Genomic DNA, 18,117 nt, shown 5'->3' on the forward strand with positions numbered 1-18,117 from the left:
TTAGTGTGGAGAGAGGCCTTCTCCAGCTCTGGAAGGCACGGTTTGTTGGAAAGGTTTTGTTTACCCTAGACAAAGGCTTCTTCTAACCCAGGGCACTTCAGCTCTAGCTAGGAGGAGGAGAAGTGGTTGTTACAACGTTGCTATGGTAATCTCCATAATTTAAATGATTTAATTTCCTACAGACCTAAAATTTCTTATGGATCCAAAATCAAAATGTGTTGTAGCATGTGCTCCAAGCTATCGGTGTGTATTTTCTTCCTGCGCGGTGTCTGTCGGGGTGAGCACCGCTCAAGCGTAGCAGGCTGCCGTGGGGTGCTTGTGCACTTTGCTTTCTGTGCGTGGCGTGCTCTCAATGAATGGGAGCGGCTCCGAAACTTAGTGATGGGCTGAGGTCTTACTCAAGCAGGGGCCGAGGGCTCTCCGTGTGCTTTGCTGATAGCAGGAGCTATCTGCAGTGTTGGCCGGTACTGGGCTGGTTGCAGAAAGCCGGGGGTGCCCGGGCTTGCCAAGGTGGGGGTCCTTGGGCCCTGGGGTAACGCTGTGTGCTCACCATGCCTTCCCATCATCAGCTGATTGGGGATTTTGATTTTCTGACTTGAATTCACCCAAAAGTTCAAGCAAACACCATGTTTTTAATAGGCTTAAATATTCCGATCGTTTGACTTGATTGGTGGGTGCTGACAGCGCAGCAGTGGGTCCTGCTGTTGGCTGAGCTCAGGGCAGCAGAGCTGAGCGGGGCAGCGGGGAGAGACTGGTCCATGTCGCCGAGCTGCCACCGGGATCTGGCATTGGCCGTGTCTTCCACGGACTGGAGCGGTGGGTGGCTGAACCGTCCTGTCGGAGCTTCATTTGGCCTGCGGTGAGCTGCAGTGGTTTGGTCAGCTGTGGAAGCTCTGTGGCTGTGTTGTTTTTTTCTCTAGCGACCAGACTACTGCAGTTAGTAGAAAGCTGAATTCCCTCCATCTGCAGTAAAATTAGAGCGGTCAAGAAGTTACAAATTCCGCCATTTAATTTTAAAAAGGAAAAAAAAAAAAAAAAAAGTCTCAATGGCTGAAACTAATTTGCTGGTTTGTGACCTGTGGCAGCTGCACACGTCTGTTTTCTGCCATCCCTGTTAGCGGGGCAGCAACCTTTGGTGGCTGCAGCGTGATGGCCTGGGGCTGATGCTGAAGTGGGAGCACTGGATGCTCACAGGCACGTGAGGGCTTCTCATAGCTGCAGCCTTGTGGCCCCTCACCAGCCCGATGGCAGAGGAGGCGAATGAGTCTGCGCCACCGGGGCTGTGGCTTGCAGAGGGATGCCAAGTGCTGGTGCAGCACTTGGAGCTGGAAGTAGCTGGCACCATGGGGCACCACCGAGCCCTGATGGTAGTGGGGATGTTGCATTGGGGCAGAGCAGCACCAACAGCTCTGCCCTGAGACTGAGTGAGCTGGTGCCCGCCCTTGGCAGCCTGCCTCCCTGCCTTTGCAGCAGGGATGCCCAGTGGCTGTGCAGAGATCCCACCCCAAACCCAGAGGCAGCACTGGCACCTTTGGCATGCAGAGGTGCTGGTGAGCTGTATATATCGCTCCCGGACCCATGGAGAGCCCAAATGCTGCTAGCTCTGGTGCCTCTGCCCCACTCTCAATTGCACACTATGGATGTACCCCAGATAGCAGTGGATGGGGGGACATGGTTATGATTTTGCGTATAAAAGCTGACGTGAGAGTGAAATCTCGAAGGACAAATGCGGCATGTGTCTGGTCAGATAAATTGCAGGGCTGCAACCAACAAGGGTACTTAAAGACAGTGCGGCAAATGGTCTTCGGCTCTGGAAATCCATACGCTCTGAGCAAAACCCTGCTGAAGCTGGTGGAAAGCTTTGCTTTCTCTTTGCTGGGCTTCTGCATCAGGCCTTCCTGCATCAGGATGTTAGCAACCCATCCCAGGGTATGGGCGCTCTTGAATCCATTCTGTTTTCCCCATTTGAAACAAATGACTTGAGATAATAGTAGTCTTAAAACTGTAATTTACTTTTTGTGAAGAGGGAATTATAGGGAGCGTAAAGTCTTTTTGGGAAAAAAATTACAAAAGGCTTGCGTAATGAATTTGATGGGAGAGGAAAACACTGGCTGTCTTGTGCCGCTTGTTGCTTTTTGGTGTGTGTCTGGACTTGGAAAGTTCTCTAGTGAATTTGGGATTAAATCAGTGGGAACGCAGTGAAATTAGAGAAACGTGTGGTGTGCGATAGGGGTGGGGAAATATGGTGTTTGTTTCCAGGGGTTTAAACACTCATGAAGACAGAGGTTATCCAGGCAGGGGGAGAGGGTTTGCCCTGGGGACGCCTCACACGGCGTTCCAGCCCTGGGTTCCCAGTGGTACCGCTGCAGGAGCAGGAGCTCCTGAGCATCGTCCTGCCCTTGCTCCTTGGGGGGTCCCGCACCCTGCCAGGGTACGAGCACCACTTCTGGGGTTTGGCGTGGCACGGTGTGGTGCTGCGGGGAAGCGTTACGGCTCAGATTATAATGCTTTGCCCAAGGACCCAATTTCGGGGTTGGGTGGAATGGAATAGTGCTTCTTGGTGGCAGCACGCTTGCGCGGGGCGTGGGGGGTGCGCAGGGCGATCCTGACCCCTTCCCTTGGAATAGGGGCAGGAGCTGCTGCAGAGCACGAGTGGGAGAGACTAAAGCGAAGGGCACCTCTTTGTAGACGAGGATGGAGCGTGCGTATTTGCGTGCACCTTTTAACGTTGCTGTTTGCAATCTGGCTAACAAACTGCAGGCAGCAGAAGCGGCAGTGGCACATATATATCTTGGCTGGTGATGTGCTAGCTTGAGTCTTTGGATTAACTGCGAGCGATTTTCAGATTGCTGGTTTAAATAGAGCACCTGAACAGACATTAAATTGCCCCGTGGCACTTTCACAGCCTTTCTCTAACGTTAGCGAGAGATGCTTATGAAACCAAAAATGTGTTTGTGGCACCACATGTTCCTGTATTCTGCAGTGATGGCTAATATTTTTGTAAATTGAATAAATCATGTTAAAAAAGTTAATGAGGCATTTAATTAATTAACAATGTAGAGTTTTATGGTCTTTATGGTTACATTTTGTGGTTAATGACATTCTTCTTATAGCCTCTTAACACAGAATTGCCCGACAAAATTAGCCTTTTCGTCCAGTAGTAGGTATTTTGCCCTAGGACGAGCCTTTCCTTTTTACAAAAATAGATGAAAGGTGTTCCTTTATTTTGAGTCACAGAATCTATTTTAAATGGTAACTGCATGCTAAAAGTGGAGCCGAATACGGCAGCCGCTTCTGCTACCTATATCCATCTGCTAATTTGCCTGGCAGAGTGGTCTGGTTTTGAAGGAAAATTCATACCCTCGGGGGATGATTTCGCACAGCCCTTTCTTACTGGCTTGAGCGAGTGCAGGGTAAAGAGCATCCTTTCTGGACCAATTTTTGGCCTTTGGGCTGATTAGCAGGAACATGGAGAGGTGCTGTTGGGTGAGAGGTGGGACTGTGGGGATCCCGGGTTAAACCGGCAGGTGCCTCCGGTGCGGGTGGTGGACTGCTCCGTCCTGGCGGCAGGTGAGGGGGATGCTCTGGTGCCTGGGACGGGCAGCTCATTAGCTCCTCGCTTCAGCCTGGTTAGTGAGGCCCTGCTAAAAGAGCAGCTTCATGCTGTATCCTGGATACCGGCTCTCGGGTCAGGTATACCCAGAGCACAGATTATTGCGGGCTTTCCGGCAGATTTTGAAACGGGAGGAATAAATGCATCACGCGCGGCTGTTGTTTTATTCTCTTACTTTGACAAAGCAAACACTTGCCCCCTCCACACTGTATCCCACTTTGCAAGGGTGTTGCTCAGCCTTTGAGAGGAGCAGACGCAAAATTAAAGGCTTGCCGCTAATCTGGGTGTGCGGGGAGATATTTTATACATGCAACATCACTTAGAAATGTGGGTTGGTTTTTTTTCTTTTTTTCTTTTGCATCTGAGACGAATCGAGGAAGACTTGCACCGTCCTAAATTTTTGGTTGAGTGATGGAGCAGTCATTGTTTCAAGGCTGCATGACAGTGTAGAGCTGAGTCTGGCCTAGGCTCTCGACCGTGGTATATTTGACTGCAAGATGAATTGTGTTAAATTCACATGGCTTCCCACGGCACCCGGCTCGTTATTGGAACCTGGCGCCTGGCTTTAGTTCTGCATGCAGAAAACCAGGGTGGGTGAAAATGGGATTTCCCTGATCTTGATAGAGCTGGGCTTTTTTTTTTTTTTTTTTTTTTGTTGTTTGCTGATAGCAAACCGTCCTTTGTGTGTCTTAAATGTGTTTTGTTTCGGGTCACGCGCTTTTTCTTTTTAAAATCAAACTGAACGTTGGCTGTGCTGCTGTTGTGCTTGCAGAATTTTCTGCTAAAAAATGCAGATGTAAGAGTAAAACCCTTCCTGATAGCTTTACGCATGGAAGTTTTGAGAAGTGGAAAGCTGTGAGTTTTGTCTGCAAAATTTGCATGTTCCCCTTCTGTGACAATTCCAGACTTTTGGGGCTGTGGGAAGGTCCCTGCGGGGCGTGGAGCTCTCAGTGCTGCTTCGCACAAGCTACTCTGCTCGTGGGAAGTCGTGATCTCCGCTATGCCTGCTGAAAAAGCAGGACTTTCAATGGCTTCCCCTTTTCTTTTCCTTTTAACTCACCTGTCTCGAAGAGGGTAACTTAGGCATATTGTAGGGGTTTTGTGTTTTGCCCTTTTCCCCCGCCTTTTCCTTCAAGAAGAGAAATCTGTGCATCTCCACAGCGTGAAATAACTCAGTGTATCTGTTTTTCCTCCTATTTCCAGGAAGTGGTTCTGTATTGTTTGGAAAACAAGGTGTGTGATGTGAATCATCGTGACAACGCAGGTTACTGTGCCCTGCACGAGGCCTGTGCCAGAGGCTGGCTGAGCATCGTGCGGCATCTCCTGGAGTACGGGGCTGACGTCAACTGCAGCGCTCAGGATGGAACCAGGTTAGCAGCACCCCCAGCCCAGCATCCGTGGTCACCACCACCGGGCAGTAGTTTCTTTGGCCTTGAGGATGGGAGGAAGCGCGCCTTCCCTCTCTCTTTATGCCTGTCCTTTATCCTCCCCCTGTCCTCCCTCCCCATCCCTTATTGCTGATCCTTGGGCAGGAGTGTGCAGGACTCGGTGACCTCCTCCGCTCTCTGGTTTATAAAGCGGTGGGGGCACACTTTTATTGTGATTCAGGTTCAGTGTAATTTTTTTTCTTCTGGGAATTTTAATAAGTTGTGTGCTTTCTTTTTTCCTTCTTTCTTGGGTTTTGGGGGGTTTTTTTGGGTTTTTTTTGGAAGAGTTTGTGAAATTCCCAGCTGCAGGGCAGGAAGGAGTGATACTTGAGCTGCAGCCCTGCTCGTACATGCTCCAGGTCCTTTGAGTTGTGCCAAAAGAGTGGGTTTTGCCTTGTTAGCAGGGTTACTTTTAAGAGCACTTCAGGCTTTTGCGGCGATTGGGTGTGCGAGTCTTATATATATGTTATATAAAAACGTTGTTTTGCTGAACTGTTAAACTCTCTGCTCGTTTGCTATGTTGTTTTTTTTTTTTCTTTTAAACTCGAATTAGGCTTAGATTTTAGTTTCCTTCACAGAATAGTAGGGGTGCTTAGTTCCTCTGCTCGCAGAATAGATAGTGAGCTTTTCTTCTTTGCTTTGTGGAGATAGAAATGCTGCTCCGCACCTTTTCTAAGCTTCTTGTGCATCTCCTTAAGTACTTCTTTGACCACCTCCGCGGGGCTGACCTTGGGATAACTTTTCCTTGGGATAACTTTTCCTCGGCACATGCAGAACATTATCCAGTCTATGCATTTTGGTGACCGATCCGCTTTGTATTCTGGGAAGCTCCTACAGCTTGTTATCTTAAACCATTGTTATCACTATCACCATCCAAATAGCCAGGGAGGTAAAATTAGCATCGCTAAGAATCTGCCTCTCTTGTTTTTAAGCTCTTTATTTATTAACTTGGGAAGGGAGGAGTCAGGAAAACAAAAGCCCCAAGAGGGCCGGTTAGGATGGTCCATTAGCCGTTCATGATGGTCACTTGTTACCGGCTCATCACGGCCCAAAGGAAACGTTTCTGGAGAAACATTGAAACTCTGGCTGGATTGTCAGGTTCCTTCTCCATCTCTCGGTTTGTAAGAAGTCTGAGCTCTCCAGGCTGACTGCACAGCCCCGCATTTTCTGCATCTCCAGCTTTACGCAGCAGCGGCAAGTTGCTCTAAAAAGGATCCTCTATTATTTTTGTCTCACTTGCCGGAATAACTTATATGGAAAATTAACCCCAGGAAGTTTCTTATCAGTCTTAATCACTCCACAGTTCAGAGTCCACCTTTGATTTCGATTCACAGATGGAGCTGATTTTCAAGAAAGAAACTTGGCTTGTGTACCCTGAAAAGCCGTTTGGGGGAAATTGCATTTTAGAAATGAGCATAATAATGATCTGGTCATAGATGGTAATGTCAGAACTCAGCTTGTGGTCCCCTTTCTTTTCTGATGGCAGACTTTTTGGGGGGGGGGGCATAAAAATGCTGCCCAACAGACAGTGTGAATCTGAAACATGTCTAATACACAGATGAAAGATGGTCTGGCTGCCCTGAATTGAGCAGGACAGAGAGCAGAAGCTTCTGTAAGGAACTTGTGATCAGCATTGTCCCCTGCCTTTTGGTCAGTCTCAAAGACTTTACTGTCTGTAGAGTAAATCATGACATTCGTAAGACAAATCCCATTTCTCTCTGGAAGCCTCAATAAGTTTTTCTCCTTTGACTTTTAGGAGGAAAGAACTGTCAGTCTTCCTCAACTGTGTTGCTTTTAAAATTCAAATTCCTGAACACATTCACCCCTTGGAAAGATATTAAAATCTTAAACCCAAACCCATACAAACCCACCATCAAAGACTTCTCCCCCTCCCCTGCTTTTTAACTACACTGAATGTGCCTTATTGCCTCCTCTGCCACCTCACAAGCCCACTAGCCAAAGATATTTTTGGTCGTGCCGGAAGCTCTCAAGTCTCCAGACAGTAACAGTGGATGCATTTAGTTCTGTTCAGACAGTTCAAGTAAATCCACAGAGAGGTGTGATGTAACTGCATGAGCTGTGATGTAACTGCATACACTGTCTTTGTTAGTGTGGCAGCCTGGGGTGTCACTTGGATCCCAGCTGCCTGAAGCTTCGGTCTGCGTTACTTGCTGCCTGCCGTTTCTCTGGTCAACTTTTTGGAGGACTCTCTTTGAAAAGTTGTGGAAAGTGAGGACGTGGGTTCAGCCTGAACAAATTGTCCATATGAACGTGAAGGATGTGGGGAAAGTTCTGCATCTCTCCTTTTAATCCCGTCAGAAGTGCTGCAGGTCCTCCGATCAAATGTTGTGGTTTTACACGCATGTGGTTAAGTTTTGACAATGACACAAAAACCTGAACCTCTTTCTTTGGTTTTGCCTTTTATGCACCTACGCAGCCAGTCTGTTGCGAGTTCAGTAGAAAAGGTCAGCTTCCAGCCTCTGGTTCCTGATACTATCAGAAATCTCGGTGAAGCCAAAAAAAAAAACCCCAAATGAAGCCTCAGCCTGCAGTGGCAGGGCAAGGAGGAGGCGGCCTTTGGGGTGTGTAGGGATGGTGCAAAGTCCTTCCCTTCACCCTCAGCTCAGCACTGGGGCTCTGCCTGTGCACCCGCTGCTGCCTGCGGCGCACAGCATCCCTCTCTCTGCCCTATTCACAGCGCATGGCCGGGCTAAATACATCGTCTATGGTTTTCCCCTTAAACTCCATGCTGGTGACGGCTGGCTCTCCAAATGCAGCGCCCGCAGACCCTGAATACACAAACACTCTGCTGCTGAATTACTGGCTAATCAAAGGTTATTGTAGAACGGGGGCGATATCTTTAAGACCTGTCTCAGAGGTGCCGCAGTCACTAAGGGCTCTTAATCGTCTTACCTATAAATAATAATAGACCGTGCTTAAGAGGTGAGCGCTTTCCTTCCCTGACAGGACCCCAGTAAGTGCAGTAGCTCAACAAGGCGCATACCACGACCGGTGCCTGACATTAGCAAGGGTGGTTACCGATGTATTTGGCCTTATATCCTTGTTCTTCTTCTCTTTCCTCCGCAGCATGCCCTAGCTGAACCGGTGCTGCTTTAAAAAACAAAGCCACATGCCAGACATACAGGCATCTCCTGCCTGTTAGCAAGGCCTCTCCGTTGCTTTAGAGTCCGTTCGCTAGATTCACTCTCCGCAGCCAGTTTTGCTTTATCCTTCTCGCTGGCGGCTGATGAGCTCAGCCTTTTTTATTTTTTCCCTGGGAGGACCATGCCAAGATGGCTCTCTTCCTGCGTCCTTTCAGCTGGGCTTGGCAGAGCAATACCCTCCAGCAGCTAACTGCGTTAAAGAAGAGGCAGCCGGCGTAGCTGCCCTCCTGCAACTTGTGCCTTGCCTTTTCCGTGGGACAGGGTTGCATGATAGAGTAGATGGAAATAAAAATAAAAATGCCAAGATATGGTATTGCTCGGCGAGTTACGAGACCTCTTATTGCAGCGAGGAAAATTTTGATGGTGCCTGAGAGGCTGAGAGCAAACCCTGACTGGTCTAAATAGTTTATAATTTTGGTGGTGGAATGATAAACCCCCAGTGAAATGTTTTCCTAACTCTAGTAGTGGTAAAAATAGTAGGAAGAATTCGACAGTACACAAGAGAAGGTTGAGATGTGTGTCTCCTGTAGGATATTGCAGCTCTCGAATGTCCCCAGATCCTTTTGGGGCCTTTTGAAGGGTTTGTTTTAGAAACGAGCTGTGCTACCATTAACTGTACCATTAGGAATAGAGAGCGTTTATTTCCACGATGCTCAGGGCGGAAAAGATTATATGGGCAAAGCAGCCCAGGAGAGGACTCTGAGAGGACTCCCAGAGATCTTTTTTTCACATCTGAAAAAGTTGCCAACTCCAGTAGTCACTTTTGCGTCCTACAAAGAGGATGGTTAAACTCTGCCAAGACTGAAAAATACTCTCTCCTCTGCCGGCCCTGGTGGGAGAAGCAAACATGAGTAGCTGTGCCTTTGCACGGTCCCGCTCATGAGCTTGCCAAGAAGCTGTGCTAGCCAGTAAAAGAGTCTGTCAGCGCTCTGTTATTGCCTTTTTTCCCCTGCCTTAGCTATCGGGAATCTCCTTTTTTTACCCCCTCCCCGCCAGTGTTTTCTTTCCTTCCTTCGCTTCCTTCTATTTATTGTTCTTCCACGCGGCTCTACTGCGCTTTTCCTTCCCCTTGCCTCTATACAGTCCCCTCTCGAGCCGAGGGCATCCTCCCTGTGCTCCGGTGGGTGACAAAGATGGTGCTGCCTGCCCCGCTGCCTGTCCTGTCTGCCTTGCTGTGCCAGGCTGGGTGACCCGTAGAGCGGGTCCCATCCCGGCGTTACAGCCCATGCCCTGCGATTTTTTCCTTCCTGGGGAAGACCCAGGTGCCTTTAATAAACTCGTCGGGTGTCATTAAATCGATTGAAACACTGGGCGGTGATTCAGATGCTGTTTTTAATAAGTTAAGGGATCATCTTGAATTCATTACTGCTTCAAAAGCCACTTAGGTAAGGCAGTTTAAAAAAAAAACAACAAACAAACAAGAAAACCCACAAACCAATAAACCCACAACACCCTCCACACCCCACACCCCCCCAAAACCAGAAAAATCTTAATTCTAAAATAAAATGGAAAACAATTCAAAATTAAAGGCTCTAGTAAAGTGAGAGAGTGGGAGAGAAAAAGCGTCCCCAGCATTTGGCGGCAGCCGTAACTCTCATCTGTTCCGAGTGCCTGTTGCCAGACTTTCAGCCAGGGATGCTTCGTGCCCGGTGGGGGACAGGAGGGTTTGCAGCAAGGCTGACCTTTCCCGCTGGAGATGCTCAGAGTATCGTGACCCGACAGCTCGGGCCTCAGATGCTTGCTGACAGCCAGCAACACCTGATACTTCTTCAGCCTCCGTGTCAGCGCCCCTATTATTTGTTACTTCTGGTGTTGTATCGCCTGGGGTGTTTAGCACCAGGCAGATAGATCCTGGATGCGCTGGGTGCTGCGCAGGCACGCAGTGCTGCGGCAGTCCCTGTGCAGAAGCATTGAGTGGAGGTGGGAGGCTGAGGCTTGCGGGGGACCCCGGGAATGCTGGCTTTTCCAGCACCGTCTGTCTCGAGGGCATCAGGTAGTTTCAGTGTTCTGTTAGAGACTTCCCTGAGAAATGGAGAAGGGATATCCTGACCCTTTGCAAGTGATCCTCACGGACTTCTCTGGGCTTAAAATTTGAAAGTGACTTTCCAAAGAGCGGCATGTCGGGCTTTGAAGGCGTTCGTGTGTTGCACTCCCTGGTGCCGGAGGTTTGAGGGGTGGTGTGAGCTGGATTGAAGATTGTGCAGGAGGCAAGCAGCGCAGGACGAGCCCTCTCCGTAGGGAATGAGCCTCTAAGTGCACCTCCTCGTGTCAATGTAGTGTGCGTATGTCGAAACCAAAACTGCATACAGCTTTCCAGCAAGATGGGGGCAAGCGAGAGTGCTTCACGTGTGACAGATGTTAATTGGCCTAAATCCCGTCCTACTGGAAAGTACTTGGAATAAACACACCAGGAACGTATTTCTTTTCGAGATGGATCAGAGTTCCCCTCCCACCGGCAGTGCTGTGTGATAGATGGGAAAACAGTGGTGTGCCTTCCTCTTCTGACTGGTTTGATCTGCCTCTCCTCTGCCCCGAGCCCACGTGGATGCCAGTCCATGCCAAAGCAGTGGTGGCATAGAGGGGACAGTGCCGCGGGTGGCAGAAGGAGTGGTGGGACCTGGCCTCCTTGCAGGAGGGACTTTAAGCTAAATTACTTATTTGCTTCTCTTGCCTTTTAATACATCTGTTTGAGAGCTTGAAAGTCTTGTTGGGGGGCAGCGGTGTTGACAGCCTAAAGGAGTGTAGGTAGGGTTGAGTTGAACTGCCACCATCACTGGCCATTGAATTTGACTCCCTTTTCAATTCCCTCTTCATCGCTCTCTGAGGAAAAGATGGGATTTTAACACATCTTCATTAGTCTGAAGGGTAATATGTTCTACTTCCAGACAACTCTCCGTTACGTATAATCAATTTTAAAGGCAAAAGTTAATGCGATTTATAATTAGTGATAAGAAATTCTAAACCTGGAATTGCAGACATGTGTATTAATGAATAATCCTTCTGTAGGCTCACAAAATGTATGTCTGAGCTTGTATAGATTGCTCGTGCCGCATAAAATGCGTTAAGTTCTGGGTGGACTAAACTTAAAATGACATGTTTTTCTATTCTCCGAGTGGACAGGACTATTTAAAGAGGGTATAGCACAGAAGTTTAATTCCCAGCAAATTTTCATAACTTATTTCTGTGTACGTAATTCAGGAGCTTTGGGTAACTGATTTCCGTGCTTGCCCAGAGGCAGGCTGAATGAGCCCTTACTCCACAACACGCTGTTAAATTGGCAGAGATCTGGAATGGTAGAGTGACTTGCAGCAAAATGATGTTTGTGAGGCTTCACGCAAAAACTCCTGCTTTCTGTTACAGCGCTGTAATTATTTTACCGGCCCTCGAAATATGTACGGCAATGAATAGACGTAACAGAAATATCTGCCCCGAGCAGTCTGACTGTGAAAAGACAAGAGGGGAGGGGATGATGTGCAAGTAAAACCAACAATGAGATGATTGGCAGCTGTATTAATAGTGTTATTTTTTATAAATCACTTTGATCTGAAGTCAGAAGTTTCTTGTCAAATATACATTTGCATAATACTATTGAGTCAAAAATGTAACGCCGTGATCTTTTTTATTTCCATAGACCGATCCATGATGCAGTCGAAAACGATCACTTGGAAATTGTCCGCCTGTTACTGTCTTACGGTGCTGACCCAACGCTTGCGACCTACTCGGGGAGGACCATCGTGAAAATGACCCACAGTGAGCTCATGGAGACCTTCCTCACAGGTGCGTGGCCATGTTGCTGGGGGCTCCGCTGGCTGTGGTGAACAGGGGGACATTTTCTGCGCTCCCCCCCAAGTCCTGCTGCCCAGCAGGGATGGGTCCGTGCTGAGGAGCATTAGAGTAGGCTGCAGTAGCTCCCCCTCTGCAAAACCCCAGCAGCTGCAGGTGGGAAGTGTAGCCGTGCATGGGGGGCTCCTTCTCGTTGAAACTCTTAATTGAAAAGTCATAAGGATGATGCCACTATCAGATTTGATAGGTGGGAGGTCAGCAGGCTGTTTCGGTGCCTTCAGTTTTCTGCTTGCAATGAAAGTAAGAAATTTGCCAAATCAAATAGCTGTTTGTTAAACATAATCATATTTTCCCCACGGTCTTGGTTTTTATCCTTCTAGTACTTGTCTTGTTGCAAGTTCTGCCTCATTTTATATCTGAAATGCCGTAAAACTATGTTCAAGACTCTCGTCTTTAAGCATGTCTATGTTCTAACATGGTTTTAGGTTTTTTTCCTATTAGTTTTGGATAAAGATACTTGCGTTCCCTAATAACTTACCTCTGAAAATGTTTATTGCAAATATTATTATGTTATTAGGGAATGCAAGTTCATAGTCAATGAGTTTAAGTACTCATCCACTTACCTGTTTAAATGGTGCCGTGTAGAAAGCACGTAGGTGTATCAGGACTCCAGTAAATCTTGGACTTCTTAGTGTCCTGAATCCCAGTATCTTTTCATCAACTCAACTAGCAAATCTCCCAAAATTATATCTGTAGGAAAGAATTACATCTTCTAAATGTTATTTGTGTAGAAAAACCTTTTCCATCAGTTTCTTTGGGGCCACTGTTGCACCCCCAAGTTGGTGTCCAGAATAACTGTGCAGGCTAAAAAGTGTGGTACATCCTATCTTTCACAAAATAAAATGCTGCTCTCAGTTACTGAAGCTTAAGGTTGAGTCTGTCCCTCTCGGACCGTGGGTGATTATTTGATGTGGTGGGTCATTATTTGATGTGATGGGAGAAAGGATGCGGGAGAAAAGTGAATTCTGGGAATATTTGCAAGAGTGCTGTGTGTACGTGCTCTTCTTTGTAGCATGTGCATCAGGAGTATGGTGCAGGTTTTTTGATAAAAGGTGTGGAGGATGCATAAGCGAGACTCTGTATGACACACGGTCTGCTAAACTTGCCAGCTTTTTGTTCTCATCAGTATGTTTTTGTTGCTGTTTTTTCCTCTCCAGAGTATTTAACTGACCTGCAAGGTCGAAGTGTTGATGACCCTGGTTTGTACTGGGATTTCTATGGCAGCTCTGTGTGCGGTGAGCAAATGTTACCCTTTATTTCTTTGTATGCGGAGACTTACAAAACATGTGGCACGTGGGGTGGGGGCTGTTTTATGGTGGAGGAAGCTAGGAAGGAAACAAACTGATTTTATTTACAGATCACGTTATTGGAAGAAAAAGCAAGAGCTGCAACTGTCTCTTCAATGCTGACTTGGCACCTTTATTCAATTTTATTTAGATCCAAAAGATGAATCTGGATTTGACATCTTGGCAAATCCTCCCGGCCCAGGTGATGAAGATGAAGATTGCTATAGCGATGTGTTCGAATTTGAATTTTCGGATGAGCCTCCCTTGCCATGTTACAACATTCAAGTGTGTCTCTCTCAGGGGTAAGAACAAATACGGGGTTTGGGGTAAAAATAGCTGAGACGATCTGCTTGGGATGGCGGCAGTTTGTGTCCATGGGGAGAAGTGCTTGCATTTATCTCATGTAAATGAGAGCGCGATACCGTAATTGCCGGCCTTTTTAGAAATAAGCTAATAGGAGGTGAGAAGGGGGAAAGGCTGACTTGCCGGCGCTGTGTTTTAAGAGCCATACTCCCGAGCAGGATGAGTGACATTTCAACACAAATTTCTTCTCTGATCCCAGGCAGGCACCTTGATAGAACATCCCAAAATACACATGCTTCTAGCACTTAAATTTGAGGATCATGTTTGTAAGGTGTTCTTAATTTTATTTAATGGGCTTTTCTGTTTTGCTGAGTGGACATGCTTTTGCGGATGATGGAATGACACTGTTACTGCTTGTCTAGACTTTGCAGCGAAACCGGTTTAAAGCCTTGAATTGTATCAAACAAATAAACGTCTTGCAGAAGATACTATGATACTTGATAATAGCCAAACACCTGGAAAATTTTATTATCTGTTATATTCAAGATTTAAATCAGCTTCATAAATAGCTATTGTTTGTCATTTGCACCAGTTTTGATGACAGCTGTGGGAAAAATAGTTTTAAATATCAATCATGCAGGAGTGTGGGTTTAGTATGTTTATATTATTAGGGTGATGGATATAACAAGTTCTCTGAGGTGGACAAGTACAAAGATTTAATTAAAGAATTGTGTTGTTAATCTGAGAACTCCCCCTCTGTCAACTTGTATTTAATATGAGCATCTCTGGAAGTCAGAGGTGCTGAAATTTCTGGTTATAACTCTAGGCCCTCTCCTAACTTGCTAAATGGGAGTCGGGCTCAGCCAGGCGAACCTTTAAGCGTGCGAGGAGCTGTCGGGACGGCTGCTGACCCACGTGCGCGCCCCGGGAGCCCTGGGTTTATGGGCTCCGGTGCCCCTGCGTGCCCAGCTCCGCCCTCCTTCCCCAAAGCTGTGGGCAGCGGTACTATGAGTAAATACATACGTGCCTGCACGTCTGTTACATTCGACCCCCTGGGCGATGGCCTTGATTTCGGGGGGGGGGTGGTTTGTGCGGGTACGGCCAGGGAAGGTTTGTCACACAGCAGTATGTGAGGAGCCAAGAAGCTGTGACTTAGTGTCGGTTATTGAAGCCTCTTTCTCCTTCGCTTCCACAGACCACGGAACTGGCTTTTGCTCTCGGACGTTGTGAAGAGGCTAAAAATGTCATCTCGCATCTTCCGCTGCAACTTCCCCAATCTGGAAGTTGTCACCATCACAGAGGCAGAGTTTTACAAACAGACTTCCCTCAGCCAGTTGTTCTCTTGCGCTACGGACCTTGAAGCTTTTAACCCGGAGAGCAAAGAGCTGTTGGACTTGGTAGAGTTTACAAGCGAACTCAAGACTTTGCTCGGCTCCTCGCTTCACTGGTTGCATCCGCACGAGGACCCTCCCTTCGACATCCTCTGGTGAACCATCAGGCCATTTAATGTACAGTGCTCTATACAGTTACTTCTTTATGTATATGTGTTCAAATGCAATTGTTTCTGTAAAGAAAGGACACTATTAAATATGAAAATATCTTTCCTTTATATAAGAGATCTGAATTCCAGTTGGATGGATTTTGGAAGAATTTTTTTTTAACTTCAATCAGTTTTTACAAAATTGTTATATAATGTTTCTTTAAATGCACACAGGCTTTGGGATAAGTTTGTTATTACTCGGAACACATTTTTTTTTTTAAAAGAACACACCCACACATTGACTTTGTTTCATACAAAGCACTGATTACACAGAACATACTCTTTTTAGGTGATGTGATCAAAGTCGTGTGGCTTGTTTGGGAGATAGAATTCGGTAAGGCACTTGGTGATATTATTTTTGGTTTTTTGTTTACAGAATTACCTGCTTTGGCCAGGTAAGCGCTATTGAATATAATTCAATAGTTTGTAATATAAATTAAACCATATCCATACGCATCAACTAATTGTAAGAACTTTTATATCCTAATTTAAAAGCTGTGAAATTTAGTTTTCACACATCAAACCGGATTGTTTATATATGTTTAAACATTTTATGCTCTTTATTTAAAGAAGACTTTGAACTATTTTTTCTGTACCTTGTAAAATATTGAAAAACTAACATATGTTGAAGTTGCTTGAAACTGTACATAAACTAAATTTTCTGAATTGTGTGTTTATGTTTGAGATCTGTGTTTTAACTTTGTAAGTAAATCTCCTGCCTTTGTATTTATATTTTACAAAAATTTTCTTAAAGGCAATAAAACTGTTGAGAAATGAAGAGGCTAAAGTGACTCCCATTAATTCCGTGCCTGGTTGCGAAATGAGCTCTGACTCATTAATGTTTATGAAAGGAGGCTCTGCGTGCGGTTCCCGAAGCGGAGCAGAGCTGGCACAGGTGCCGGCGAGCAGCTGATGAAATCTGAGGTAGAATCTGCATCGGCTTTCTAAATTCAAGGTTATAAGAAAACATCGGGCGGGCGCCTTTTGACGGACAGGTGTTTAAAAGCGGCGTTCACAATACTTTCTGCGTCGCCTTTTAGTTAAAAAATTGTGAATAGGTTCAGTTATTTCCCCTCCTTTGTCATCTTTTTTAGGTTGAATCGACTGAATTCTCTTTTCAGTGATGCCTGCAGAGGGATGGAAAATAGTACCAGGGTAAATGCTTTAGTTTTAATGCAGAGTGTTAAGGCTGTGAGCACCCTTTGGGGGCATCTAAAGGGCCGATGAACAGAATGTCACTTTTACACAGCTCGGGAACTTGCATCTTAAGAGGCTGGGCTCCCAGGGCTTGGGCAGGCCCTCTCTTAAGGGTCTGGGTCTGCCCTTCTCCTTGTGGAAAGAAGTTCTTGGTGTGAAGCCAAAATCTGGAGTTTTGCTTTGGGACTGTTTTTAACAGTAGCACGTCCTGTCATAGCCTGATGCTTCAGCTGAGACGCTGAAATTGCGCTGCTCTTCTGATCAGAGCCAATACACCCACTGAAGGGGTCTCGAGCAGAGAACCTGGTCCATCTGAGGAAAACATCTGGGAAAAAGTTTCTCTGTCCGTGGAGCAGTGAAGCTCAGAGGTTTTGATTAATGGTCAGCGAACTGCAGGTTAAATCTTGGCTCTCGGGGATCCTGAAGAAACAGTGTGAATTACCCTCATCCTGAAGGTAAGGGAGAATGACACCTCATTCCTGAAGGTGCCCCAGAAGACAGACGCAGGGCTGATGCCTCCCTCGGTGTGTTGCCATCGAGTCTTTTGCCAAATGTTTGTACGTGTGGCTTACAGTGGGACTGCTTCGGGGGGGTAAGGTGGTTTTGTAGCTGAGCTGAGAGGCGAGAGAGGGGTCCAATAGCTGGCTGCTGTTGGCAGCTGAAGTCCTGTCTCTCCACAGGGCAGAGAATTTTTAGTCCTGATACAACCACCACCATCTTTCCTCAGATTTCAGATAAGGATGATGATGCTCTCTCCTGTATGGCTTACACGGACACCCTGGGTTTCCTTCTAAGCCAGCCTCCAGCTTTGCAAGGAGCTCAAATTCAGACATCCCTCCTCTCCAGTGCTGGGTGCTTTTACCCCCTGATTTTCCCAGAAAGCAGAGGAGGGCCAGAAAAACTAAGGCAAGGGAGAATGTTAAAAGCAATTGTTACAGACACCTTTATCTGATCAGCTGTGTAATGCTTGGATGGTTTGAGCTGAGCATAAATCAGCTTCATACCACTTCCAGGGGTGCGTGGCAGACACCTCGCTTCTCGCCGTGCCCCGCAGGCAAGGAGAAGATTGATGTGGCTTCCTCTTTTGGCCGGCTCCTCCTCAAACGATCTTGAGCACGTGCTTCCCAAATGTCTCCGCTTAGTCAGCTTTCCACTATCTCCACTGAGTACAGTTGGGCCTTCTCCATGCTGGCGCTTGCATCCGTGCTCAAATACAGTAACAGCCTCATGCTGTTGTAATGCAAGCGTGTGCCTGCCCCGGGGCCTGTCTGCACTCTAAAAATAAGGCCGTGGCAGGGAACACCTGATCGCAGCGCTGCCCCTTGACATAACAGAACCATTTTATCTTCTAGGATGTACTTTTTTTAAAGAGACTTCACCATGCGAGGGGGCTTGAGAGATCACGGAGGGTTCAGCGAAGGAGCAGGGCAGCGGTCCCTCCTGAGTACACGAGGCTGACCCTGTTCTGGGCCATTTGGGAGAGACTGTCACGGGGGAGGCTGGCTGCAAGCTTAGTTTTGCAGCAGGCAAGCCCAGGGGACGGTTACCTTGGGGAGAGGAGAGATGGCAGCGCACCGGCAGGGAACAAACTTGGTCACAGTGAGCGTAGGCAGGGCAGTCGAAACGCTGGCTGCCTTGCCAGCATCGGGACTGGCTGGAGCCTGCACGGCGCAGAGCCGGGGACTGAGCTAGCTCCAACCAGCGCGGCAGGACGGGGCTGGGAGGGGGCTGATGTTCAGCTTCT

At 47.2% G+C, this 18,117-nt stretch overlaps 1 protein-coding gene across 11 annotated transcripts in view; it reads left to right on the plus strand.

Annotated features, from left to right (window-relative positions):
* The window catches only part of BCOR (BCL6 corepressor), an 83,103-nt gene extending 67,149 nt beyond the window's left edge, over nucleotides 1-15,954 (plus strand). For all 11 annotated transcript variants that reach the window (XM_075774231.1, XM_075774159.1, XM_075774141.1 and 8 more), the window contains 5 exons: nucleotides 4,817-4,983; nucleotides 11,836-11,981; nucleotides 13,205-13,282; nucleotides 13,485-13,635; nucleotides 14,832-15,954. In XM_075774231.1, the coding sequence (XP_075630346.1) occupies nucleotides 4,817-4,983; nucleotides 11,836-11,981; nucleotides 13,205-13,282; nucleotides 13,485-13,635; nucleotides 14,832-15,126 (837 nt within the window). In that variant the 3' untranslated portion in view covers nucleotides 15,127-15,954. The remainder of the gene's footprint in view (nucleotides 1-4,816; nucleotides 4,984-11,835; nucleotides 11,982-13,204; nucleotides 13,283-13,484; nucleotides 13,636-14,831) is intronic.
* The last annotated feature ends 2,163 nt before the right edge of the window (nucleotides 15,955-18,117 follow it).

Source organism: Balearica regulorum, chromosome 1 (assembly GCF_011004875.1).
Source record: "Balearica regulorum gibbericeps isolate bBalReg1 chromosome 1, bBalReg1.pri, whole genome shotgun sequence".
Lineage (NCBI taxonomy): Eukaryota > Metazoa > Chordata > Aves > Gruiformes > Gruidae > Balearica > Balearica regulorum.